The sequence below is a fragment of the Vanessa cardui genome, chromosome 29 (assembly GCF_905220365.1).
Source record: "Vanessa cardui chromosome 29, ilVanCard2.1, whole genome shotgun sequence".
NCBI classification, from domain to species: Eukaryota; Metazoa; Arthropoda; class Insecta; order Lepidoptera; family Nymphalidae; genus Vanessa; species Vanessa cardui.
In genome coordinates this window covers 3,053,253-3,080,906 of record NC_061151.1, presented here as the reverse complement: position 1 = coordinate 3,080,906, position 27,654 = coordinate 3,053,253, and the positions used below count along the sequence as shown (strand labels likewise).

The 27,654-nt window shown below is 33.0% G+C and overlaps 3 protein-coding genes and 1 long non-coding RNA gene across 4 annotated transcripts in view; 2 read left to right on the top strand and 2 right to left on the bottom strand.

Annotated features, from left to right (window-relative positions):
* The window catches only part of LOC124542024 (fatty acyl-CoA reductase 1), a 32,852-nt gene extending 30,926 nt beyond the window's left edge, over positions 1 to 1,926 (bottom strand). The window contains exon 1 of the mRNA XM_047119981.1: positions 1,791 to 1,926. The gene's annotated coding sequence lies outside the window, so the exon portion shown is untranslated. The remainder of the gene's footprint in view (positions 1 to 1,790) is intronic.
* Positions 1,927 to 8,856: 6,930 nt separating this feature from the next.
* On the bottom strand, positions 8,857 to 17,695 carry LOC124542022 (BLOC-1-related complex subunit 5). The gene is made up of 8 exons (XM_047119979.1): positions 17,524 to 17,695; positions 17,332 to 17,433; positions 16,193 to 16,303; positions 15,062 to 15,228; positions 13,459 to 13,534; positions 11,972 to 12,084; positions 11,467 to 11,601; positions 8,857 to 9,600 (listed from the first exon to the last, which is right to left on the bottom strand). Exons 2-8 carry the CDS (start codon positions 17,423 to 17,425, stop codon positions 9,514 to 9,516), a joined length of 783 nt encoding a protein of 260 aa, XP_046975935.1. The 5' UTR covers positions 17,426 to 17,433; positions 17,524 to 17,695; the 3' UTR covers positions 8,857 to 9,513.
* A 375-nt stretch (positions 17,696 to 18,070) lies between these two features.
* LOC124542023 (ubiquitin-fold modifier-conjugating enzyme 1) lies at positions 18,071 to 20,829 on the top strand. Its single transcript, XM_047119980.1, has 5 exons — positions 18,071 to 18,089; positions 18,127 to 18,328; positions 18,749 to 18,880; positions 19,383 to 19,550; positions 20,684 to 20,829. Exons 2-5 carry the CDS (start codon positions 18,206 to 18,208, stop codon positions 20,768 to 20,770), a joined length of 510 nt encoding a protein of 169 aa, XP_046975936.1. The 5' UTR covers positions 18,071 to 18,089; positions 18,127 to 18,205; the 3' UTR covers positions 20,771 to 20,829.
* A 992-nt stretch (positions 20,830 to 21,821) lies between these two features.
* On the top strand, positions 21,822 to 25,402 carry LOC124542028. Its single transcript, XR_006967299.1, has 6 exons — positions 21,822 to 21,954; positions 22,621 to 22,626; positions 22,997 to 23,008; positions 23,782 to 23,793; positions 24,297 to 24,308; positions 25,390 to 25,402. It is a non-coding gene; the product is annotated as an uncharacterized LOC124542028 (long non-coding RNA).
* Positions 25,403 to 27,654: the final 2,252 nt, after the last annotated feature.

Genomic DNA, 27,654 nt, shown 5'->3' with positions numbered 1-27,654 from the left:
AGTGACATATTTTATTGCTTTTTTCCTTCTAAATAACTTTCAAAAGATCTAACTTGGTAATATCAAAATATTCTTTATTCAAGTATGCTCATACAAGCACTTTTAAATCATCATCACTACATAGTATAAAACAAAGTCGCTTTCTCAGTCCCTAGGTATACTTAAATCTCTTAAACTACACAACGGATTTTGATGCGGCTTTTTTTAATAGATAGAGTGATTCGAGAAGAAGATTTTTGTATAATGTAAGGAAACGCTGAACAAAAAATTTTAGAAGTTAAATAATTAAAGTCTATAGTATATTTAATATCAACATTACACCCGTGCGAAGCCGGGGCGTGTTGCTAGTATAGTATAATACACTTGAGTTAACCGTAAAGCTACTACCGGTTCGAAAAGTACATTCTACCGAGAAGAACCAGCAAGAAACCTAGTAGTTATTCTTCAAACTTCACTTTTTAAGCGAAAGTGTAACAACCTATTTCTATGTTATCTTATTTCTTAATTATTATAACATTTTCGTTAGTCTAGAAGTTTATAAATACACTCGTCTAAAATATTAAGATGTTAATTGCAAAATAGGCAATCGCTTCTGAAATGTTTGTCAGGCGAATTGAAGAGGTTCACGAAAGTATGTCAGTACGACAAATTTGTGTACCTATTTGACATAACATTAGAAACACTTATTAATGTAAACTTGTCTTGTAATTTAAAAAAAAAAAACGGTTTAGAGACGTGTTTTGATTAAAAGTTGGTTTGACAGATTTACACACAATTCAAAATTAGTTTGCCAATGTGCTGAATGTTTAAAATGATTTATAGTTTTCTGTTCTTAACTCACCATTATGAATAAATCAATTGCTTTTTAATTATATGTAAAATTTACAATAAATTAATGAACACTTAAGTACACATTAAAAGAAGTTAAAAGTAACAGCCTGTAAATTTCCCACTGCTGTGCTAATGCCTCCTTTCCCATTAGGGAGAGGGTTTGGAACATATTCCACAACGCTGTTCCAATGCGGGTTACACGTTATATACAGTACACATTATATTAATAATAACAAAAGCAACTTTAAATAAAAAAAAGTGTCCCCAAAAATAGTCACTTTCCAAAATCTATATTTTTATTAAATGGCGGTACACACGATGAAACAAAAAATATATAAGTCAATTACTAGTTACTAATCTTTCACAATTGTTACAAAATACGACGTTCCTTTTTTAATTTGTAAACACATTTCTGCACACAATAGGTTTTAATTGACACATAATAATATAAAGTTGTTTTGTATGATTTAAAACGTTAGTATACCAATTTATTATCGTAGATCACAAATTGTTAAACGTAGATCTAATAAATAAATATTACATGTCAAAATATTCAACACATAACAATGTATGTATATGTTTTAAAAAACCAAATCTTATAAAGAGCGTGATCAATAAATATAAGTTACTGACAGCATCCGTAATTATTGTCTGAATACATTATAAGAACAACAGGGAAAGAAAATTATCATTGAAATCTTCAACTGTTTTATTTTTAATTTAAAAAAAAATTATAAACGTCAAATGTCATTTTTAAAACGTATAAATTAAAAATGTAAATGTAATTTAAAAATACTTTCTTTTTTTTTCAAATTAAATAAATTTTTCAAATTTAAAATTACCTACGCTTTCGATTTTATTAATTAAAATACATATGTGTATTTTTTTTAATTTATCCTTTGTGTTATTGCCTATTAAATTTGGAACAAATTAAAAAAAAAAACAAAATGTCAACTCACCGGTTTATTAAATGAGGAAAATGTAAAGGTACGTTCTGACTCGGCGTCGGAAAAATGTGTACTGGCGTTGTGCTTACGAAAGATGCTGTCTAGGTCTAACGCAATTGCTTGCAATGCATTAAGAAACAAAACTCGGTTTAACCGATCTAGAAGTGAAATAATTCTGTATGACGAATACTATCGTGTCTTAATCCATTGGTCTACGAATTAACTTGGTCCAATTTAAAAAAAAAATTAGGTTAATATTAACTGCACAACATCAAAACAGCCAACAGAAAAAAAGAGTTTACATGTCAAAAGACACTTTTTTTAGTGTCTCTTAATAAAATAATATATCAATAAAATATACCGAAAAATTAGAGTTTGCTTGTTAAAAGATACATACCTTTTTGGTGTCTTATATTTTGGTGTATTATATATGTGCCCGCGACCTTGTACGTACGCGTTTGAATTTAACAAAAAAAAATTTATTGTAGCGTAAGTTACTCCTTTTCATATCATTTATCTGCCCGTGTAAGTCCCGTCAAAATAGGTCCAGCCGTTTCAGACATTAGTCGGAACGAACAGACAGACACAGAAAAAATTGTAAAAAATGTTATTTTGGTATATGTACCGTGTAAATGTATGCATTGAGTAAAAAAGGGCTATTTTAATATTACAAACAGACACTCCAATTTTATTGTATGTATACACTGGCATTTCCATACACATTGGCATTCTAGGATATTAATCATTGCTTACATCGTCGACATGCTTGGCAACTAAGATGTTATGACTTTTATCTGAAGTTACACTAACTCACTCATAGCGTAAGATCCCAGGGCCGTCAGACGTCACGTATTTCCTGACGAAGGAAATGTGGACGATTAAGTAGTATTACTATTTACTAATAACGCATGCTTACCTGACAGCCAGTTTTCAGGTATCAAGTAATCAAGGTACGTAAAAACATTACTTACCTCACGTAAATTTTCCAAACTGATTTTTACGTATATTTTAGGCAATGTCCTTAAAAATAAGTCGCTAATACTCCCAGGCACTTTCCATCGGCCGTTTTGCTTTGCAGACGCTCTAAAGCTCCCAAAATAATTACTGAACTTCACGTAAATTCTGATGCCCCATTTTTATATATGTCCACCAGACAACTATTTTAAAACTTTTTACAAAAAGCCAGACCGATCCTAGGGGCCAATCATCCCCTAAATTCAATTTTAATGTCTCTATGAGTAGAAGCGCGAGGGTTTTAACTTCACATATACAACAATAGGTATATTATAGTTGCAATATTAGGTACAGTTTGTCAATGAGTAGATTAATTGTTTAATTACTGACAATTATAAAGATTATGTATTATAACTAGCGACCCGCCCCGGCTTCGCACGGGTGCAATACTGTTACTAAATATTAACTACTATAGAATTTGTTTATTTACGACATCACATAAGAAACAACAAAAATTATCAATGTATATTTACTATATTTTCCATGTATTATATTCAAAAACCATCCTCTCGAATCTTATCTATCTATTACAAAAAACCGCACCAAAATCCAGTCTGTAGGTAATTTTAAAGATGTAATCATACATAGGGACAGAGAACGGTTGGCGACTTTGTTTTATACTATGTAATGATAATGATAATGATTCCGACACGCTATTCCAATGCAAGTTAGTCACAGAACTGTATTCATGCAGGTTTCTTTACGATGCTATGCTTGACCGCAATAAAATATAGATATTTTAGACTAAGATTCACTTGCTTAAGCCAATGGGCCGTCTCAGCACAAAGTGTTAAAAGGGTTATATAATATAAAAGATTACATCATGATTTAAAAAAAGGGGTTTAAGTATATTCTTCATCATAATAAACTCTAATAATTTTATAAGTTTCTAATTCTACAAACAATATCTAAGTAACAAATCTGTTGCTGTTTGTATTGTCTAAGGACACAAAGGTTTGATTTTGTACATATTTTTCCTTCTGCTTAGATGGCCCAGTGGTTAGAACACGTGAATCTTAACCGATGATTTCGGGTTCAAACCCACGCAAGCACCACTATATATATACCTATGTGCTTAATTTGTGTTTATAATTCATATTGTGCTCGACGGTGACGGAAAACAGTAAGAGGAAACCTGCATGTGTCTAATTTCATTGAAATTCAGCCACATGTGCATTCCACCAACCCGCATTGGAACAGCGTGGTAGAATATATTCCAAGCCCTCTCCTGAACACAGCAATACCTTCTTCCAGCCATTCCTATTATGTGCCATTCGTAGGCAAGCGTGGGCACAGGATCCTGGGGCTGTCTTTGTGTTTATATTCTACAGTATATATATATATCGGTATTGCACCTGTGCGAAGCCGGGGCAGGGTCAGTAAGCTAAACAAAACTTAGTCTCAAAATGTCAGAATTTGCGGACATTTCTAGTCTGATACATTACGTTTTAAAACCCTGTTGCACAATTGTACAGAAATCTAAACACATATTTACACATTCGAAAAACTGTACATTATATAATTAGATAATTATATATTTTTTTATTTGTGTTGCGTCATTGAAAAACAGCAACGCTTCTCGCAGAATTTTTTGATATAGAATAAATGACAGACATCTTGATTCAATTATTTTTCTTTGTGTTTAATTCTTTGTACACATAAGTTAATTATTTTTACTTCCAATATACCAAAATTAAAACTACAAGATACTACTCTTCTAGACACAGACACAGTCTACTTTCACGACACAATTTTACTGACTTAATTAATTTATTTAATACATATTTACGGACATACTTTAACATGTACAGCCTGTAAATTTCCCACCGCTGGGCTAAAGCCTCTTCTCCCTTTCAGAAGATTTTGGACCATATTGCACCACGCTGTTCCAAATCCAGAATTTCTATGAATGTAGACACGGAGTTCGAGATGAGTTATAGACAAATTAAGCACATAAAAATTCAGTCCTCACCTGGGTTTTAACCCGCAATTATCGGTTATGATGTAGGCGTTCTAACCACTGGGCCGTCTCGCCTCGACCGGTAATAGAAACAAAAAACTAATGGTGACTTAATGTACTGTTATCATTTTAATAGCAAATTACCAGCAAATAATTTACAAAATTATTCATCCTGTAATAGGCTATTTGACGATGCGAAAAATAAAGTGTAAATTATTGTAATGAATATATATTATGTGTTTAAAAATGACTTTTTGTCTCGTCACACAAAACGCTCCTGATTTACCGGGCTTATGATGAAGTCACTTGCTTGTTAACCTTGCTTGCGTTCTATATGATTAAAATACAGGCAAGTGACGTTACCGACCCCATTGCAGCGCCATATTGTCCAAGTAGCGTTTTCGCGGGCTATTTTAATATGGAAAATTTTAGTGTGATATTTTTCGGCATTATGTGCTAGAAAAAAAAAAATCTTTTACTGGGTTCCTAAATCTCTACTAAATAATATAAAAAGGATTTTACACACCAGTTAAGGTATTTCTTTGTTGTCTTTCACCGCGATTGGCGCTGTTGTTTAGTCGTGATGAAGTAACGTATATTTACTTTCGCGTTTCTTAACACTAGCCTTGCACGCTGAGGAATATGGAGTTATTACCTTTTTTATATACGCATAGTTTAGTTTTCTTTTTTTTATTTAATCGTGTTGCAGACATGATATAGAACCTTTTTTTATCGACTTAAAAAAGGTTATCAGTTTGAAATGTATGTATGTAACATTGTTAGAATTGAATAATATTAGTGTATGATGATTCACTTAGGCTTCCAAGCAAGTGTGTTTAATTCCGTTAGTGTATATTTGTCCAAGGATTACTCGAAAACTAAAAGTCGTACCTATTGAGATATTCATTTTTAATCTAAGTTTCATTAAAATCGGTCATGGTTACATTTTTTTATTTTTAGTTTAATAGCTGTTTTTCATTTTGATTTCGACTTCTTTTTTTTTTTTCTGTGGTATATAAAAAAAACTATTCATCATTCGTAAGATATTGTTTATTTCTTCTCTTTAAATCTACAATGTGAGCCGAAAGTAACTTATAATTGGGTTTTTCATAATGCACATTCAATTATTTAGCTTAAAGGCAATATAAATTAAAGAACACAAGAATATAAATTACTTTAATCAATTTTGTAACAAACCAAAAATTCAAACTAATTAAATTTAGCTTAACATAAATAAATCGCCAAATCATACATTTTAAAGTAAAATACTTACTCAGTTGAGCTTACAAGTCCAAATAAAACGCAAATAACATTTATAACGAAAAAATCTGTGCCTTTTTGGCACAACTAAAAGCCACAAAAAAAAACATTTATAACAAATTACAATTGTTTTAGCTTATGGGTTAACAGAGAGACTTCTATTATTGTGCCCTTAAAATTAAATTAAGTCTGCAATCTCGACCACACCGTTCAATCTCCATCGCACGTGACATTGGCGAAATAATCTGTGCCTCATGGCACAAATAAGAGCCATATTAAAAAAAAAACAAATTACAAGCCGCGCCAATATTGACGTAACAGTTCCCGCCAAAAAAATAATAATGGCGATTTAATTCTGTTTCGCGCGCTTTTTTTTTTTATTTATTACAGTCTTGTATGGATAAAGGAATCTCCTAAACATATTGTTAGTATGAGGCTACTTGAATAAAGTCATTATTTATTTTATCCTAGTCACCAGCGGCTTTGCGCATGTGTTAGAACTTAGACGTCAGGGGCTACGGTAGGTATAGAAAAGAACCGAGGCAATAAAATATAATACAAGCAGAGTTTATAATATTTGTATAGAATCGTTGAAAACATACAAAATATATTAAAAAAAAGAATTACCAAATAACATTTCCTTGAATGAAGCCAGTTCGCAAATATAAATTAAACAAACATCATACATACATAGTATAAAAAAATATATGGAACAGTCCTTATAAAATATTAAACCTCTTATTTGGTACCCCATTCATCACCTCGCTAATTACGTTAAGTAATAATAGATACGAAAAATTTACTTTTGACATATCTAAATGCCTATGTTGGTCATAAAAATATAAATCTATAGGTCTTTTTAAATGTCCTCGCCTTAACTCGAGAAACCAAACTTTATTTTTTGTACCCCTTTGTAACTGTAACTATTCAAAGAATATGTTCTTGTTACGTGCATGTAAAAGTTATAACAAACATTGTACATACAGAATTAGATATATTTAACTCAAACCTTAGCGAATTTAAATTTAATTTACGTCATATAGTTAAATTATAGCAGTTTCACTTGCATTCTGTGTTTGTTTTTATTTTTAATATATGTAATATGTCATTTGTTTGTATTAATTTTAAGTGGAAACTTGATTGATTTATGTTTTTCTTATATTTGTTTTTTACTATTAAGTGTAATTATAATTGTTTGTTTCCCAAATAAATAAATAAAAAATATATATATCGATCTATTTCTTTTATTTTTGTATTTATATAATACTTAAGAATTAGATACATATGAAATTTGGCACACAAATAGTTTAGAGCCTGGAAAAGGACATAGGCTACTTTTAATTGTATAAAGTGTTCTAAACAAAGAGGTCATACATCAACGTAATATTTTAAGTTAATTTGTAAATATATATTCAAAAGATGCGTGAAGAGGCATCTTGCGGGCCGGCATGGCGAGGGTGACTAGTGTAGCTCATTCTTGCTGTGCGTACTAGTCGTCTTCGCGTTTGGACTCCACTTACCATCAAGTGGAGTGGAGTCATATGCCTACCCGGATATTATAAAAATATAATATAAAGTCTATGCGAGCAAAACCGCGGGTAACAGCTAGTAAGTAATAAGGAAGCTTCAAGGCTTAATTTGAAATTTGAACCAGACTTTTTAGCTCCAAAATATGTATTATTTCTATCTTATGCCTTGTTAGAAAAAGTAAAATGGTTGGCACCAACTAATCCCAACTCTATTAACAATGCCAGTCTGTTTGATGAATTTTGACGACCTCCATGGTCGAGTGGTGTGTACACCGGTTTTCATGGGTACGCCACTCTGAGGTCCCGGGTTCGATTCCCGGCCGAGTCGATGTAGATTACCATTAGTTTTCTATGTCGTCTTGGGTCTGGGTGTTTGTGGTACCGTCGTTACTTCTGATTTCCATAACACAAGTGCTTCAGCTACTTACATTGGGATCAGAGTAATGTATGTGATGTTGTCTCATATTTATTTATTATTATTATTATTATTATTATTATATCTGCTTCGATTGAGCCGCCTTGAATTTGAAACTGATCTTCACTCTGTAATTTAATTACGGTAAGTATAGCAATTGTTGATTAGAAACAAATTTGATCTCCGAGGAAGGACATGCTTACTTTTCGCCTAAAATACAACCAAACCCCTAAAACGCGAGATGCCGCGGGCAATAACTAGTGTTATATATATTATTGTTTTCTTTTGCGTTTGGTCTTAACGCCATATATGTCGTAAATGTTAACATATATTTACTTGGTGGTAGGGCTTTGTGCATGCCCGCCTTTGTAGGTACCACCCACTCATCAGATATTCTACCACTAAACAACAGTATGCAGTATTGTTGTGTTCCGGTTTTAAGGGTGAGTGAGCCAGTGTAGCCATAACACCTTTGTTCCCAAGGTTGGTGGCACATTGACGATGTAAGGAATAGTTTACGTTTCCTACAGCGTCATTCTATGGGTGATGGTGACCACTTACCATCAGGTGGCCTATATGCTCGTCCGCCAAGCTATTCCATAAAAAAGATTACAAATTAATACATTTAAAAAGAACTAGCGACATCTACCGTGTACTTGTGTCATGTATAAATGAAAGGTATGTGTAAAAAATAAAAGGTCAATTAATTCTTAGTTTCCTTTGTTGTTATAATATGCTAGAGGTATATTTTGATGACGTCACAGCCACTGAATAATTTTACCGATATTTACTTTGATTAACCATAGAGTATAATGTTAAACACCCTGTGTAGGCCCGGTTATCATATAATTAAAACAATATATCCATTTATATACATTTAATTGTCTTAAATAAAATATACATTAATACATCATTGTTTATAATAAGATTTCAATTTTAATAGTATTTAATAAGCGAAACCTCTCAAATATATTACACTTCAGCTATTATTACATAAAGAGTGTTGTCTCTTTCTCTCCAATGACAACCAATTGTGATAAAAAGAGAAAACAATACTGATTACTATGCACTCAACTCACTTAATATATTTACTTTTTATTAGCGGTTTAAAAGCTCATCTATGTAGGTACCACCAGCTCACCACATTTTCTACCAATAAACAGCAATATCCCGTTCTAGTTTGAAGGGTGAGTGAGCCAGTGTAATTAGTGAAAGACATAACATACTTCCCGAGGTGAATATTGGTTGTAAAAAACCTATTCAGACAATAGGCAACTTACTTCTCATGATATGATATTCTGATAGAAGTGATCTTAATATTTTATAAAAACTTTTATGTATCTGTATAATTCGATTTTTTTTAATGGTAACACTGTTCAATACAAAACAACAAAGCACTTTACTTACACATGGTTCCACCTCGCTTTACTATTACGAGGATTATACAACTTTTGAACACCAAAACTCATCAATATATAAAAGCAATATACATCAATATATAATATCTAAAATCCTATTAATTATTTACAATAATTCTCAGCTATTATAATTCTTATTTCAAACTTTCTGTTCATTCCATATAAATGGCTCCAATCTCTTATTCTCGGGTAACAGCTGATTCAATTCTTCTATATCTTGTAGGGTCTGCAAAAAAATGAAATAATGTAATATTTTTGTATATAATATTAAACATGTACCGATTATCATGATGTATATCATCATAGATATGTATTATAGGAGTAGTAGTCGCCCAAAGTCTTCAATCGTGTTTTATAATATGTATATAACCCCAATATATGTGGAAATAGTTTATATATCTTTTAAGTATATTATTTATTTGATAATGACTGGCAACTTGTAGTGTCAGAAACGTCTGTCAGTTTTTGTACTCTGTCTGTCACTAAGATTGATGAAGGAAATAATAATTTAAAATAATAATTTAAATTAAAAAAAATTCCCACTGCTGGGTTAAAGGCCTCCTCTCCCTTTGAGGAGAAGGTTTGGAACATATTCCACCACGCTGTTCCAATGCGGGTTGGTGGAATACACATGTGGCAGAACTTCTATGAAATTTGTCACATGCAGGTTTCCTCACGATGTTTTCCTTCACCGCCGAGCACGAGATGAATTATAAAGATTATTAAGCATATGAATCAGCGGTGCTTGCCTGGGTTTGAACCCGCAATCATCGGTTAAGATGCAAGCGTTCTAATCACTGGGCCATCTCGACTCTTAGGAATAATAAAGTTAATATGAATTAAAAAAACGTGTTGTGCATTATAATCAAGCTATATCCCACAAATATATGTATATATATATCTTATTAGCTCCAATTTTTAATTTCAATTCAATCAGTAGAAGATCTAAGAAGATTTATACAAACTTTCATCCCCAATTTTATCCCCCTAGGGGTGGTTGCCTACGTCATAGCATCTACCTGCATGCAAAATTTCCAAACCGTACAGTGGTTTGGGCCGTGCGTTGATAGATTATTATGTCAGTCAGTCTGCCACCTTTGAGTTTATATATTTATATATAAGATGTTCTGCAGCGCCTTCTAGCGGTGATACAACAATATTATACTATAAACATTCTCCAAGAGTCAAATTATTGAATTAATTTATGTAAGTGACAGTCGTTCTAGCCACAGATTTAAAAAAAATAAAAAAAATATGAGACAACATCAGATACATTACTCTGATCCAAATATAAATAGCTAAAGCACTTGTGATATGGAATATCAGAAGTAACGACGGCACCGCAAACACCCAGGCCCAAGACAACATAGAATGAATTTTCTACATCGACTCGGCGGGGAATCGAACCCGGGACCTCGGAGTGGCGTACCCATGAAAACCGGTGTACACACTACTCGGCCACGGGGGTCGTCAGGTTATATACCATATACAGCAACACATACTTGGTACACTTTGACTTCTGTTCCTGTGTAATTGTGCCGTAATAAAAAAATCAAATCAAAATATACTTTATTCAATTAAGACTCATAAAAGCATATTCGATTGACATCACTAGTTAAGTGAAATAGTGTTGTATAATAAATCACTACATTCTATAAGACAAGGTCCCCCAGCCGCGTCTGTCTGTATGTACGTTTTCGATAAACTCCAAACTACCTAACGGATTTTCATGCGGTTTTCACTACTAGTTTTCACTAATATATTTAATAAAACAAAAACAATTCAAATCGTGCGAAGCCGGGACGGGCCGCTAGTTAAGATATATTAATCGAAAACTATTAGTAGTAGTTACTCCTTCCATTGAAATGGGCTTCTGATGAAACGCTAGTGATGTATTACCTTCTTTTTTCTCGCTTGAAAAACGCGTTACGCACTCCCCACGTGATGGAAGTGGGGGGGGGGTATGTGGGTCTCCCCGATGGTTTGGACGCTGAGTACACCGGAATACCCACTAAAAAACCACCGATTCACCGGAATACCCACTGAAAAACCAGCGGTACCCTCTTGGTCTACTTGGTGTAAAGTGTATTACCTGGTTCAGCAAGGAGTTGCATCTGGACAGTTGATGGGCCACCTCCCTGACGCGCGACAGCCTCTCGGCGTGGCGAGCGTTGCATCTCTGTTTCTCCACCGTTATCGAATAGAGACGGGTTATCTCCGAATCCGCCTGACAATTACGTACCATAATATACATATTAGACATATCATAAATGCTGATATTACTGTTTGTTTGTTTTTTTTTTATGGTATAAGTTGGCGGCATATGGCCACCTGATGTTAAGTGGTCACCATCACCCATAGACAATAAAGCTGTAAGAAATATTAACTATTCCTTACATCGCCAATGCGCCACCAACCTTGGGAACTAAGATGTTCTGTCCCTTGTGCCTGTAGTTACACTGGCTCACTCACCCTTCAAACCGGATCACAACAATACTGAGTACTGCTGTATGGCGGTAGAATTGCTTGCACAAAACCCTGACACGAATGTCTTCAAATATCTCTTTAACCAGAATTATACTGAATACTACTCTCACCTCTTTAATCTTATTAGCCAAGTGGATTTCCTCGGCAGCCAGCGGCTGGGCGCAAGCAGATAAGTGCGCTTGGACTCGTGTAGTCATCCTGACCCAAGGTCTGGGATCTAGACCTGGAAAATTAAACACAAGAACAAATTCTAATCTACATAATCAACATCAACATCACATAAATTACTGTGATCCCAATGTAAGTAGCTGAAGCACTTGTGTTGTGGAAAATCAGAAGTACCACAGACACCCAAAGCCAAAACAACTAAGAAAACTGAATGTTCTATAATGACTCGGCCAGGGATCGAGCCTGGGATTTCGGAGTGGCGTACCCATGAAAACCGGTGTACACACCACTCGACCACGGAGGTCGGGCGCGGGCACAGCTAGTTTTTAATATAATAAAGAATTATCATCACAAATTTAAACTTAAGCGATGAAGCGCTTTAGACGAGATTTATAACCAATTTGAGAAAATTAGGCAAAGTAATATACAGCGCCAGAAAGCGAAGATGGCTGACTTTGACGAAGATGATGATGTCATAACGAAACTTTATCTGGTCCTAGACTTCTTCGTCCCATCTATGACTTCCTCCCTCCTAAAGTCCCTCTCCCTATAAATGTTGAATGTTTGTTGACGTTTGTGTTTGGTCCATTTTGTTCAATCGTACGTAAATATATCAAATTTGATAAAATTAAGCTGTGAATAGTCCAATTTAGTTTCATATTTACGCCCAATGATGTTGTAGTAAACAGATATGTTATTAACGCGCAAAAAGTGAAGACTAGAAAACGTCCTAATTGGGACGTTTGCCTGTAGTCGTTTTACGTAGTAATACGTTATAATACATCATAATTACGTAGTAATACGTTTTGCGTAATTAAAACATCTAGTTATCCCTTTTACTTATTGTTTTTATCAAGCTATCCTTTTTACTTGTAACGAAATGTAAAATAAACGGTCCCCGGCGCGGCACACTATTTTCTGTTGTTTAGTATGGGTATAACATATCTGTTTATTAGAATATCATTGCGTACGCCGATGTTTTTAAAAATGTCTCTCTGATTGGGTTGTCTGGAAGAGGTGGCTAATTAGCCATAAGTCCGCCCGTTGTACAACACTTTTAATTTACATTTTGTTTTAGTATTCTATTTTACGTTTTTGTATGTTATTAATTTTGTGTTACTTTTTTTTGTTTTTGTTTGTGGTGTTCAATGAAGTACAATTCATTCATTCATATATAGTTTAGAATACCAACAACTATTTTTAATTAATCCTATTGTTAACTCTTAATGTCTGTGTTGTACGTTAAGGATTAACAAGGAAATTAATACTACTATTCTTGACTTTAAAATTCTATTGAGTTTAGTATCTCAACAGTACCGATCAATCTCATTCGTGTCTTCTCCATCCTACGTGACATTGGCGAATTAATCTATGCCCTGTCAGCACAACTAAAAGCCTAACTAAGAATTGAATTGAAACTTTAACTGACCTTCAAGAACTTCTGGATCCTTCGCCCCCGGTAAGCCGAGGGTCCCTCTCATGATTGGTAGAAACGTTGGTATTTCCTGAAGAAGAAGTTTGCGTTTACAATGACGTCATGCTCAAACACCGATCAGAGATAACTATATGAGTACTGAACGCTTATTGGTCGAAAATTACGTCATAGGTGACCGTCCAATCAGCATTAAGATTACATCATTGACTTTCAAAATCATTTCTGTTGTCATGAGACGAAGCTATTTTTTTTTTTAATATTGGCCTGACCACTTTTTCAGATTCTAATCTAAAATTACCTGAGAAGAATTATCGAACGAAAGTCAGCGGAGCTTTTTTTAAGTGGTTACATAATTATAAGCATTACATAATGTTTTATTTAATTTCATAATAGATTGATTGCGGTCATTTTTATACATTTTTATGAAACCATATCAAAAATTTGTACCCACAAAATATATTTTGACCTACAAAAGCAGTCTATGCAGTCGAGTAACAGCTTATTAAGCTTATCACTTAAGACAACGTTAAGCTTATCTCTTGCATTAGGAGTGGTGAGTTCCCTCACATCATAGCCCAAGGGGTCAGGATCGATCCTGCGAACTCTTTACATCGCCAAATAAACCATTGCGCTATTGACAGTTTCATTATATTTTACACACATATATATATATGTGTGTTATCGTAAAATTACAATCATCGTTAGATTACAATCTACCTCGTCATATTGTAAACTGTCGAAATATTGTGAACCTTGAAATATGTTTGCAATTTAACGCATTATTCGCTATATTATAATCTATCGATTGAAAGCGGTCAAATTGTGAACTGGCGTAGAGCGGAATGCATCTCACGCGCTGATCAAATCAAAATAAATTTTATTCAAGTGGGCTTTTACAAGCACTTTTGAATCGTCATTTAACAATTAAGTGAAGCTACCACTGGTTCGGGAAGTAGATTCTACCGAGAAGAACCGGCAAGAAACTCAGTAGTTACTCTTTTTCAACATTTAAAAAACCAACAATCAAATTAGTTAAATACAATTATATTTGTATGTAATGTATCCTCCCTGGAAGTCAACAGGTATTAATTCCAAGCCTTTTTATCATATACACCAAATCTTGTATCGAATAACATGCCTTTTTTACCGATGTTTTTTTTTACAAACGATTTGAATTTACTAAACGGCAAAGATAAAAATGTCTGCGGTATTGGTTGAACGTTATGTACTCCCCGCCTCTACGCCATCTGATTTCACCGTAAAATTGAAACAACCAACAAACAACAACAACAACCTATAAATTCCAACTGCTGGGCTAAAGGCCTCCTCTCCCTTTGAGAAGGTTTTAGAATGCACATGTGGCAGAATTTCTATGAAATTTGTCACATGCAGGTTTCCTCACGATGTTTTCCTTCACCGCTGAGCACGAGATGAATTATAAAGACAAATTAAACACATGAATCAGCGGTGCTTGCCTGGGTTTGAACCCGCAATCATCGGTTAAGATGCACGCGTTCTAACCACTGAAAATATTGTTAGATTATAATCTATTTCGTGCTATATCTATAATTTATTTCTATCTATATATATAGATTACCTGTAGTCTCCTTATATCCTCGTCCAATTGCGTATCCGTCGCCGGCTTGACGACGACGATGTCTCGTGCTCTCTTGTTCCTCCTAGCTTGCAAGCTCAGCTGCCTCCGTTGTAGGAGAGACTTCTTACTGTCTGACCTTTGCGTTTTAGCCGAATTTTTGGGTGAATCTAATTTTTAATAAAATTTTGATAAAATGTTAATTACACTTTAAAAAATATCTAGACATATATTGTAGAGCTCCTTCGAATGAGGAGTAGAGATAAAAAAAAGCTTTGGTTTAAATATTCCTTGCGTTTAAATAAAACTAGTTATAACGGATTTTAATCACGTATATTAATTAAATATTAAGTTTACAGTGCTCGAAGCGTCGGGATGTTCAAAATAATTAATATACGCGATTAAAATCCGTTATAACTAGTTTTATTTAAATGTGTAATAATCGCGAAAATTTAAGACAACATTATATTCCTTGCGTTTTTTAATCTTTATTTATAATACGACACAATCTAACTAGTTATATTGACTTTAATTTAACTTCCAAAGATCTAGATATGAATTTAACAACACATATTACACAAGTTTTCCAAGAGGCCAAAATTATTCAAGGGCTTGAGTGATTGACAATAGGCTATTTGACTGGTTTTTAAAATCCATTTTATATTATTAAGGAACCCAGTAAAACTTGATTTTTTTTATTTCTAGTGCATATTCGCCGAAAAAAATCGTATTAAAAATTCCATAATTAAATAGCGCGCGAAAACGCTACTTGGACAATATGGCGCTGCAATGGGGTCGGTGACGTCACGTACCTGTATTTTAATCTGTTACATATAGTAGGCAAGCAAGGTTAACAAGCAAGTGACTTCATCATAAGCACGTCCAATCGGAAGTGTTTTGTGTCACGTGATAAACGTTTAAGATTATAGAAACATATGAAAATATAATACATAAAAATATAATGCACAAAATACATATACTACGTATATTATTTATATATACTATATATTTAGAACAATAAGGAAGCTTTCACCATGGAATATGATTACCACAGCCTACGATAATCTGCAATACATAAGGCTTGCAAGTTGCCGATCTTAAAGGAATGAAATTTCAAATGATATAATACCGTACCTCCGATAGGTCTATCCACAGTATATGATATATAAGGCAGTTCCGAATCTGAGCACATACTGGCTCCGGGAGAGTTATTCCCACTTGGTGACGGTTCTGGTCTCCTTGTATCTATAAAGAGAATGAAACAACAATATGAGAGCTTGTTCCGACAACTATAAAATTATTTTACAAATTTTGCAAATAAATTCATTAACAGTAAGTACATACATTAACAATATTTATAACATTAATCTATAATTAAATAGATACAACCTACAATATAATAAATAAAACTTTGTAAAAAAAAATTACTCATAATTTGTCATAGTAAACAATATGATTAATTACTACAATTAATATTAATACAATGATACAGGGATCAAATGAGCAAGTCAATTTTATATATTGTCTTATTAGAACATGAGATCTATTTTATTAATAAATTAAAAAAAATACAATATAATTATAACAAGATATATATAAAATCAAATAGATGATTTCATATAATAATAGTGGACAAACACATTTGATTAAAAGAAAAAACAATTATTTTATAGCATTCCTGCAGATAAGGCATCCTCTCCATTTAAAGAAGGTTTGGAGCTCACTCTATGTAAGCTCTAATGTTGGTTGGAGGATATGCATGACATTTCCACCTTGACCATCAAGTTTCCTCACTATGATTTCCTTCACTACCCCGCATGAAATAAATTTAACATATGAATATATCAGTGCTTAAATCCATGTTTGAACCCAGAAACATTGGTTAAGGTTTATGTTTTATAAACCCAGTCATAATGGGTATAGCAGACATCATTATGTAAATGAGTATAAGTCTAAATTGATTATTTGGCTTTATGACAATGTTCCTTTGCCGGATCATTTAAGAAAACATTGTTAATGCCTTAAATATATTAAATTTTCATTCTATATAAATTAAGCCCAATAAAATAAGATATTATATTTTATATGATTAATGTTTGTCTTAATATATCATTGTTAATATTAAACATAAAATTACCTGTTTATCAATATTATTTATTTGATAAGAATGTGTATATTTTTTCATTTTTTATTAATTTGTCACAATTACGCCTTTTGAAATCCAAGGTACATAAAAAATAAATATATTTTTTTTATTAGTAAAACTATATAACCTGGAAAATTAGAAGTTGCTATTGTATGTCCTCTGCGTACTGGTGGTGCCCTTTGCGGCTGCTTTTTTGGAGGCATTGATTGTTCGGAACCCATTTTTAATCCTAAACAAAAATATGTTTTTAGATTTTATTTCAAATGTCATAACAAAAATAGTTATGATCGTGTTTTTGTATTTTTTTTTCTAAACACACCTTTATAATGTTTCTTCAAAGTATTTCGATGAAATTGTGGGATATTTGATTAAAGTTAACTAAACTGAACTTAAACTATATTCCCCAAATCTTCTCATTTTTATTCGATGGTTGATCAGAATTTAGAATCAATAAAATAAGTTTACTGTCATAATGACTGCGACGGACAAGTGACAACTCAGAGTCTCAGAAGTCAGATTTATTACCCTATTATCAATGCTGCCAAGTGCCAAATTATCTTTTAACTATTAGGTACTTGTAAAACCCACAATGTTATTATTATTGACGGTAAGCAAGTTTAGTATTTACCTTTTTTTAATATACATTTTTAAGTTAAAAGTCAGTGATTTAAATCGTCATATTTTTCTCACGATTGTATTTAAAATTTCATTGGACTATTTCTATTAATCGTATATTTAAATATTATCCTTATAATTGTATTAAATTCTATGTTATAATAATCGTATTTATGTGTCTTGGTCTTATATTCTGGTGTCAATAGACAATAATTTAAATCTGTCAACGTGTCACAAAGTATGCGTTGTCAGTTGAATTTTGAGTATGACATTTAGTTTTGACATTTCCTTGTATTAAAAAAAAGAAACACTTGCTTACGCAGACATTCCACTATTTCAAGATTTTAAATTAATTTTTTTTATGAATCATTCTCAAAGTCACAAAAATGGTAGATGAGGGTACTAGAAAAACGCTTAGTAGCATACCTTTGTTAAAAACTAAAGCAGGACCCAGAGACAAGGAATTATGGCCAACCCGTTTGAAAGAGGAATACCAGGCTCTAATAAAGGTAATGATAACTAAAATTGTTACTTTATTAAAATATAAAATAAAACAATCGTCATTGACTTGATCACCATCAAGTTGGCGGGATTTTTTTTACCTCTTTCAAGTAATCTACTTACGAATAATATTAGCGATTAAATATTAGTTACGAAATAGAAAGTGAAGAATAACGTAAAATTTCGCGCTATGTAACTCCGATGTTTGTATTATATAGGCTCCTTTACGTAATAACATTTTAATTGCAATTGTATTAGATCGATATATTCTGTGTATGGATTTTGTTAGAAAAAAATATAGTCAAGTAAAAGTTTTTATATATAAAATAATATATATATGAATTAATTGTTGTTTCGTATCCACATGAATAAAAAACCTTACAATATCACTGCTACATATATTTTTTAATAAATCATTTTGTTTTCAGTATGTGCAAAATAATAAAGAAGCCGACAATGATTGGTTCCGATTGGAATCCGATAAAACAGGAACAAAATGGTTTGGAAAATGTTGGTATGTCCACAACCTACTGAAGTATGAATTTGACTTGGAATTTGATGTGAGTATTTGTTCGTCACAAGCTTTGTATTTGCTTCTTGTATTTTTTTTTAATTTATTATTGGTAAAGGTATTGTTAATTAGGTCAGCACTAATTGCTCAAAAAAATATTAATTCTACACATATAATGTGACACACTATGCATATGGGCCACCTGATGGTAAGTGGTGACCACCATCCATAAACTATGGCAATGTAAGAAATATTAACCATTCCTTACATAATCAATGTGTGTTAGGTCCCTTATGTCTGTACTTACTCTGGCTTACTCACCTTTCAAACTAGAATAGAACAATTCTTGTATAATACTTGTGTAAGGCCGTACCAGCAAGTATTATTATATTATTCTAATATATAATTAAGTTTTATATATAAGTTAATTAGTACAGATACAATATTGACTCTGGATGCCGTGCTACTGTAGGTTCCTAAAGTGTTACTCCAATCTCAATAAAAGCTGAGCTATAAGTTTGATAATTATTTTGTGTGTGCATTTATTTCAGATACCGGTTACGTATCCAACGACAGCACCAGAACTTGCTCTACCTGGTCTGGATGGAAAAACAGCTAAAATGTACAGAGGAGGAAAGATATGCTTAACAGACCACTTTAAACCGCTATGGGCAAGAAATGTACCCAAATTCGGTATAGCTCATGCAATGGCTCTGGGTGTAAGTATATCTTTAATGTTACTTGTTCTAAAGCTTCATGTAGGTTTTCCTGCCTATGTACTAAGCCATGAATACTAATATCTGGAATTAAATTTGGCTGCAATTAGATTTTTTTCCAAGTCTTACGAGAACAGAGGTTTGCAATAAGTTCAAAAATTTTTTCCGAAAGTTCAGATACTATGGGCACTTAGGGCTGTAATTGTTGTACCTAATTATGAGTTAATTAATCAAGAAATAAATTTGTTAGTATGTAGATGTTTGAATATTCACAATCCCTTATACTGTCTGCTCTGCATCAGCCGATATGGCCCAGTGGTTTATCCGATGATTGCTGGTTCAAACCCAGGCAAGCACCACTGAATATTTGTGGGCTTAATTTGTATTTACTTATAATTCATCTCATTCTCGGCGGTGAAGAAAACATTGTCAGGAAACCTGCGTATGTCTAAATTGTTAGAAATTCTGCTACAAGTGTATTCCACCAACACATTGGAACAGCATGGTGGAATGTGTTCCAAACCTTCTCCTCAAAGAGAGAGGAGGCCTTAGCCCAGCAGTGGGAAATTTACACACTGTTGTTGTTATTTTTAATGTCAGTCTTTCACAACAGGGTCAGCTTATGCCTGTCCCTAACTCCTACGGTAAAGCTTCTGTCAGTCAGTCGCGTCTCCCCCAATTCTGTAAACCAGACACAACAAAAGATTTAAAGATAGAAACATCTTTACACAACAAATCTACGCCCTACAAAAACGTCTACCCGGCTCAGTCTATCCTGTAATTAATACATTTTAATTAATGCAACTCGAACACTATCACTTGGTGGTAGGGCTTTGTGCAAGCCCGTCTGGGTAGGTACCACCCACTCATCAGTTATTCTACCGCCAAGTAACAGTACTCAGTATTGTTGTGTTCCGGTCTGAAGGGTGAGTGAGCCAGTGTAACTACAGGCACAAGGGACGTAACATCTTTGTTCCCAAGGTTGGTGGCACATTGACGATGTAAGGAATAGTTAATATTTCTTACAGCGTCATTGTCTATGGGTGATGGTGACCACTTACCATCAGGTGGCCCATATGCTCGTCCGCCAATCTATACCATAAAAAAAACTATATTGTAATTTTTATCTGTTCCAGCTTGGTCCATGGCTAGCCGTTGAAGTTCCTGAATTAATCGAGAGAGGCGTCGTCAAATACCAAGAGAAGTCGGACGAAGCGAAGTGAATATATTTTGTATGAAAATTGTAAATATATTGTTTTATAAAATAAATTGATATATGTTTTGTTGTTATTTTTAATGACAACCCTGTTTTTCTTTTTTATATATAATAGGCTATTTGTCTGGTTTTTAAAATCCTTTTTTATTATTAAGTAGAGGTTAAGGAACTTTTTTATTTCTAGCTCATACCTATTTACCTAAAAATATCATATTAAAAATTCCACAATTAAAATGCGGGGGAAAATTTGAAAAAACTTAATAAAAATAAATTAGAAAAAAACGCTATTTGGACAATATGGCGCTATAATGGGGTCGGTGACGTCACTTGCCTGTATTTTAATCTATGGTACATATAGTAGGCAAACGAAGTTAACAAGCAAGTGATTATTGTGACAAACGTTTGAAATATGCATTTTTATTTATGGGTTTTTGACAAAATTAAGTATTTGTTAGTAAATAACCATTTTTAATCTCATATACTGATTACAATCATTGACACTTTATTTTTCGCATTGTCAAATAGCCTATTGATATATTACTGAGCGTATTACTATTGTGTGGCTGAAAATGTGGTTTGTTTGATTAAAACAACCCAAAAAAAAAACAGTTGAAATGGTACTTCATCTATATATATAATATAATTAAGGTGACAATTTGTAATATTAAAATAACCGCTTCTTACTTAATGCATATAAGTCATGAAAGTATACACGGTCCATATACCAAAATAACCTTTTTTTACCATATTTGTCTGTGTGCCTGTCTGCTACTTCCGGCTAATCTCTGTAACGGCTGGTCAGATTTTGACGGTATTTTCACTGGCAGATAGCTGATGTAATAAGGAATAACTTAAGCTACTTTTATTTAACCTTTATATAAGATAATAATAATGTCCTAATAAATCAAAATAACGTTTAGTACTCTAGTAATATATTATTAATGATGGCAGTTTATTACTGAACGCAATAATATTTCTGTAGGAAAAGTTATGGGGAATAACTAAATATAACAATAGTCAATTTAAAGTATTCCAATTTTATTATATCGTAAAATAAACAATTTACCATTCGTATTATTTTTGCTATCGGATTTCTCGCTGAACTTACAAAATATGCTAAACAAAATGTTACTTCTTGTAATTGTTGCCATATTCATTAATTATTTGCCAATTGGAGATACATATCCATTTGTAAGTATTGTAATCATAATAATAATTGTGTATTAATAAGGTCAACAAATTTTACGATCAACTAAGTAACTACAAATTTTACAGGTTGAAATTCTAAAATTGAATGCAATTTCAAATTTGATTATTTTGACCAACTTTTCTTTGTTTTGACACTTGGCAAAAGTGTATTAATATATATGTGTATTAAAATTCCATTTTAGAAAATCTATAAAAAAAAAAGGTTAGAACCTTTACATCCAAATTGGATACAAGGATGAAGCTCTTCACATATAGAACAATCACATTTAGAGACCGCAACACAGCCAGAGATTACTTTTGTTTCCCCGGAAACTTGTGGATGTATCTTTCTTTGTATCTTCATTTAAATTTAAACCCAAGCCACGTTGGTTGGCTGACACAATAATGCTAAGTGTTCTAAATCAGCTTCATTAGACCTTCTATATTCTTGAATCATGACAGCTTGTGTTAGTGGATATACCCTACCAGACTGTTTGCAATACCTCGTTTGTTACTTAGGGTATTACAAGCAGATGAGGTTGGCTTAGGAGGAAGTGCACTCCTTATCGCTCTTAATATTAATACTTCAAACGCTCACTTCACTTTACAATGTTCACTTATTTTTTTGTGATGAGCAAACATATTTTAACGAATTACATTTATTTACAGCCCGACGTAAGCATATATTATAATAATTGGTGGTATCTTTACTTAATTCAAAGACACTTATTATGTTTAAGTTTTTATCGCACCATCTGAGTTCTACAAATACATTTCTTGCTTCTTCCATCTCATTTATTTGAATCGAATGGGTCAGTGTTAATTTGATACGGGCGACAAAATGTGGTTAAAAACTCAACAGGTTACGGTGTATTACCTATTTGGATTCGAAGTATTACTATTTAAAAAGAAAATCGTATCTTTAAAAAAACAAAAGATCCTAGTTATGTATTTCCTTTGACAAAAGTATCCTTTTTTCGGAATATAATGAGGAAGTCAAAAATATAACAAAATTGATTATTAAATATTTTAATGCATTTTCCAGGATACCCCTGCTGTAAGTATTTATAACCATCAAATTATTGTTACTCTCAAGTGTCTGTCTGATATGTTGCTGTGGATATTTAAAAGGCTCCAAAACCAGGGGTTCTGGGTCAAGCCTTGAGTCAGGCCATTATTACTTTTTAAGTTTTTCTATTCGTAATCCTGCGCAGTGGCGGCGTAAGGCGTGGGCGGTGTAAAGTATACATAAAATTGGAATCAGAGTACTGTAAAAAAAACAAGGGCCTCGCAAACTCTATCATGCCTATCTTGTATTCTGCGTATCAAATGCTCTGAAAATTGGCAGCGTTTAAACATCCTTAACGTCCAATGTATCTAAGACCCTTTGATCTCATCTTTAAACAAATCAAATCAATTTTATTCAAGCAAACTTCACAATGAAGCGTTTTTGAATCGATTTCAATTGGAATTTTTAAAAAATTTAATTAAATACAACCACCGTTTCGGAAAGCAGCTTCTAGCGAGAAGAAACGGCAAGAAACTCGCATAGTTGCTCTTTTCAAATAAACATATTTACAATGCTGTTATTTACAGTAATTAGTGTCCTATCATGGAACCCGAGCCTAACTTCAGGCGTTTTTTCCCGCGCAGTTGCCCAGTCTCTCAAGATCGATCTCAGATCTCTTAAGATCGATCACCATAGCAGAATTCTTTTATAAGGACACCAAAATTATATTTTTCTTATCGTGCGAATATCTGCACAGGAGACCAATTATTATCGAATTACATATTATATTTAAATTACTTACTAAGTGCTATGTATTTCAGGAAACCCCTGCAGTAAGTATTTTCTAGATTATTCTCATGATCACGACATTTTCATTCCTATTCTTATTCCTTTCTATAATTTTGAAGGGCAATATAAGTTAAAAGGGAGTGAGGGTGCGATTCTTCATGCACCAGGTCTACCCACCTAGCTACGCTACTCAAGAGAATACCAAATATTCTCAGACCCAATTTATCATTTTAGTATTAGTTTTTTTTTAGTGTTTGGGTTTTGTGTTGGTACAATCCACTGATTACTTTTTCTATTGCTTAAAAGCATAGCTTTGTAGTTTGTATTGTTGTATTCTGGCTTGACGAGTAAATAAGTCGTTGTAGTTTCAGACGCAAGGGACAAAACATCTTAGTTTCCAAACTTTTGACCCATCTGATTGGTTATTAGTTTATTTTGTATCTCCTACGTACGAGTATATGAGCCGTATCTATAGCCGTAGTTATATTTTAAATTAAATAAATAAAAAAATAATAATAAAAGTATATAATGTATAATTTACTTTCAGGATGCCGCTTCAGTAAGTTTTTCTGAAGCTTAACATTGCAGATTCCAATATTTAAAACTCGGTTTGGGTTTTGTATGATAAACAGCCCCAAATTAAGGTGCTGATAGTGTAACGTGCTCTCTTAGCGGTGTTGAGCTATGACCGATGCGCCTAAGATCTCTATGACCATATCATTCTAGCTGTATAGTTGATACAACCATTAACCGCTTCCTGGTCACTATTATGATCATCATCATTGCACCAATAAACTGGACTGGCAGGAACAGAAATCCATTGTGTCACGCTTGTTTACCATATATCATGGATGCGATTTGTCTTTTAACATGACAATATTTATGATTAAAAGAACAAAACACCATCCCCCCATTAACATTATTTGTCTCCGTGACTGTCTCGTTTGTCTAATGCAGTTAGTTCCCAAATTTATTTTTCTCGTGGACCACTTTCAAAATTTTATTGTTTTCGGTGGAGACCCCGCTGCTACATTTCCACCAAATTCTAAAGTCGCCAAGAAATAAAAATTGTGTTGCTTCTGAGTTCTGTCCCTATATTTCGATCGATAAAATAAAAACGAAATGTTGTACATACATTTTCTACCACTTTACTTATTAAAAGAATAGAATTACAAGAAAAAATTAATAAGGTAATATAACTATGACTACATTTTTGCTCTTTACTATCAAAACCAAATAAATTTTCTTGGACCCCATTAACATATTAACCCCCAATTTTTATTCACGCCTACGTAGACCCACATCATGTCTCTCGTGGACCCCTGGGAGTCCACTTTGGGAATCACTGGTCTAGTGTCTAGATATAAGACCATAGATACTCAGGTTCTGAGCGCCAGCCCAGATTGGAAGCTTAAAAAACTTTTGGGTCTTTCTGTCAAAAATTGTAGCCAGCAGTTTAAGAAGGGAATGGAAAGATCTTTCAGAATATGTATACATATACTGTTTTCGTGCATACTTATGCACTGTGATAATTGCTCCTGAGTCGGCTGATCTTCCTTGTGATTGGCTGACATCATTAAAAGTGACGTCATCTGCTTGTTTTTTTAATACTGTATTAAATTTTCGTAATCTATTAACAGGCAGCTCCATCGGTAAGTGTTACCTATTTCTAAATATCTTATTTTTAAAGTTTCGTTTATTGTCAAAATAATGTTATCTTCTTCCTTTGAATTAATTAAATTCACCAACAAAATATTAATTTAAAAGAGACTTAAGTATAACTTTAGTTTGTAGTAAATTAATATCTAATTACTAATAATATTTACGGAGTGATAAGTCCATATTATCGTGCTATTTAGGTACATATTCTATCAAATGCTGTATAATATTGATGTTATATATTGCTACATAGAGTTGATACAATTTTAATATATGTTTTGAGAAATTTTTGCAAGCAATTTTCGTTTATCATATTTCGAGTTAAAGTAGCAACAAAAAAAAATAACTTAAAAAAGCACTAACGTCAAAAAGTACTATAAAATAGGCTATTTAACTGGTTTTTAAAATGCAATTTATATTATTTAGTAGCAGTTAAGGAACCCAGTAAAAGTCGATTTTGTTATTTCTAGTAAATATTTGCCGAAAAATATCATATGAAATATTCCATATTTAAATAGCGCGCAAAAACGCTACTTGGACGCTACGGTGACGTCACATATTTTAATCTGTGGTACATATAGTAGAAAAACACGGTTTACAAGAAAGTGACTTCATCATAAGCCCGGCTAATCAGGATCGTTTTATTAGGTTGGGGAAAAAGTCTTTTCGCATATAGTATATATGAACTTGTAATAAAATCTCTTTGGCTATACCACTTGTATGTGGCTGGTTTTGGTATCATTAAAAAGTTTTAATTTTAAAGAAGGCACTTCCAAATTCAAATTAGGAATTTGTGTGATTTTCATTTGTTTTTGTTGTTGTTAAAATGAGTGAATCTAAAGAAGAAATTCGATACATTTTAAAATTTTACTATAAAAAAGGTAAAAATGCAACTCAAGTCGCGAAAAAAAATTGTGATGTTTATGGACCTAATGCAGTATCTGTGAGAGTAGCGCAAGTTTGGTTTAAGCGTTTTCAAGCCGGAAATTTTGATATCAAAGATGCATCTCGCTCTGGTCGCCCTGTTACGGACAAAATTGATGCCATTTTTGAAAAAGTGGAGCAAGATCGGCATATTAGTAGTTACGATGTAGCTGAAGAACTGGCAATTGACCACAAAACGGTTTTGACTCATTTGAATAAAGCTGGGTACACAAAAAAGCTCGATATATGGGTGCCTCGTGAACTCACTGAAAGAAACCTAATGAACCGTGTACTCATTTGTGATTCTTTATTACGACGTAATGAAACCGAACCATTTTTGAAGAAGCTGATAACTGATGATGAAATGTGGATCACATACTACAAGAACGTGCGAAAAAGATCGCGGTCAAAGGCCGGTCAAGCTTCACAGACTGTGGCAAAACCCGGATTAATTCGCAACAAGGTAATGCTGTGTGTATGGTGGGATTGGAAGGGCATCATTCATTATGAGCTGTTACCGCCCGGCAGGACCATCGATTCAGAACTGTATTGCGAACAATTGATGAGATTGAAGCAAGAAATTGAGAGAAAGCGGCCAGAATTGATCAACAGAAGGATCACACATCTTTAGCCACTCAACAAAAATTACGAGAGTTTGGCTGGGAGGTATTAATGCATCCGCCGTATAGTCCTGACCTTGCACCTTCAGATTTTCATCTGTTTCGGTCTCTGCAGAATTCCTTAGGCAGTGTCAGGTTAACATCACGAGAGACTGCCAGTTTTTCGATCAGAAGCACCAAAATTTTTACAGCAATGGGATCATGTCACTACCAACAAGATGGCAAAAAGTTATGGAACAAAATGGCACCTACATACTTTAGTCAAATGTAAATAAACTATAAAAAAACTTTTTGAATTTTCATATAAAATACGAAGAAACTTTTTCCCCAACCTATTATATCACGTGACAAATATTTGAAAAAATGCATTTATATTCATAGATTTTTGAATAAATTAAATATTTTTCAACTTTCCTTAGTGAATAACCATTTTTCAACTCATAATATATACTGTTTACAATAATTCACAATTTATTTTTCGCATTGTCAAATAGCCTATTAGTAAGTACTTGGTTGATAGTACAACTTGGGAATGAAACGATCGCGTCCTGGATTTTATATATTTATTTGTAACATTTAATGTATGTAAACAATCACAAATTGATAAAAAACCCAGCTGAGTTTCGCTGGTTCTTGTCAGCTCAGGATATTTTCATCTCCGAGCCAGTGGTAGTCTTTAATTTGACAAGTAACAAGAGTAAT

Coding starts and splice junctions, on each gene's coding strand:
- LOC124542022 (XM_047119979.1), bottom strand. CDS start 17,425: ATGGGTTCCGAACAATCAATGCCTCCAAAAAAGCAGCCGCAAAGGGCA. Junction 16,304..17,331: donor AGCAACTTCTAATTTTCCAG/GTTATATAGTTT, acceptor TTCTCTTTATAG/ATACAAGGAGACCAGAACCG. Junction 9,601..11,466: donor GCAACTCCTTGCTGAACCAG/GTAATACACTTT, acceptor ATTTTTTTGCAG/ACCCTACAAGATATAGAAGA.
- LOC124542023 (XM_047119980.1), top strand. CDS start 18,206: ATGGTAGATGAGGGTACTAGAAAAACGCTTAGTAGCATACCTTTGTTA. Junction 18,881..19,382: donor AATTTGACTTGGAATTTGAT/GTGAGTATTTGT, acceptor CATTTATTTCAG/ATACCGGTTACGTATCCAAC. Junction 19,551..20,683: donor CTCATGCAATGGCTCTGGGT/GTAAGTATATCT, acceptor TATCTGTTCCAG/CTTGGTCCATGGCTAGCCGT.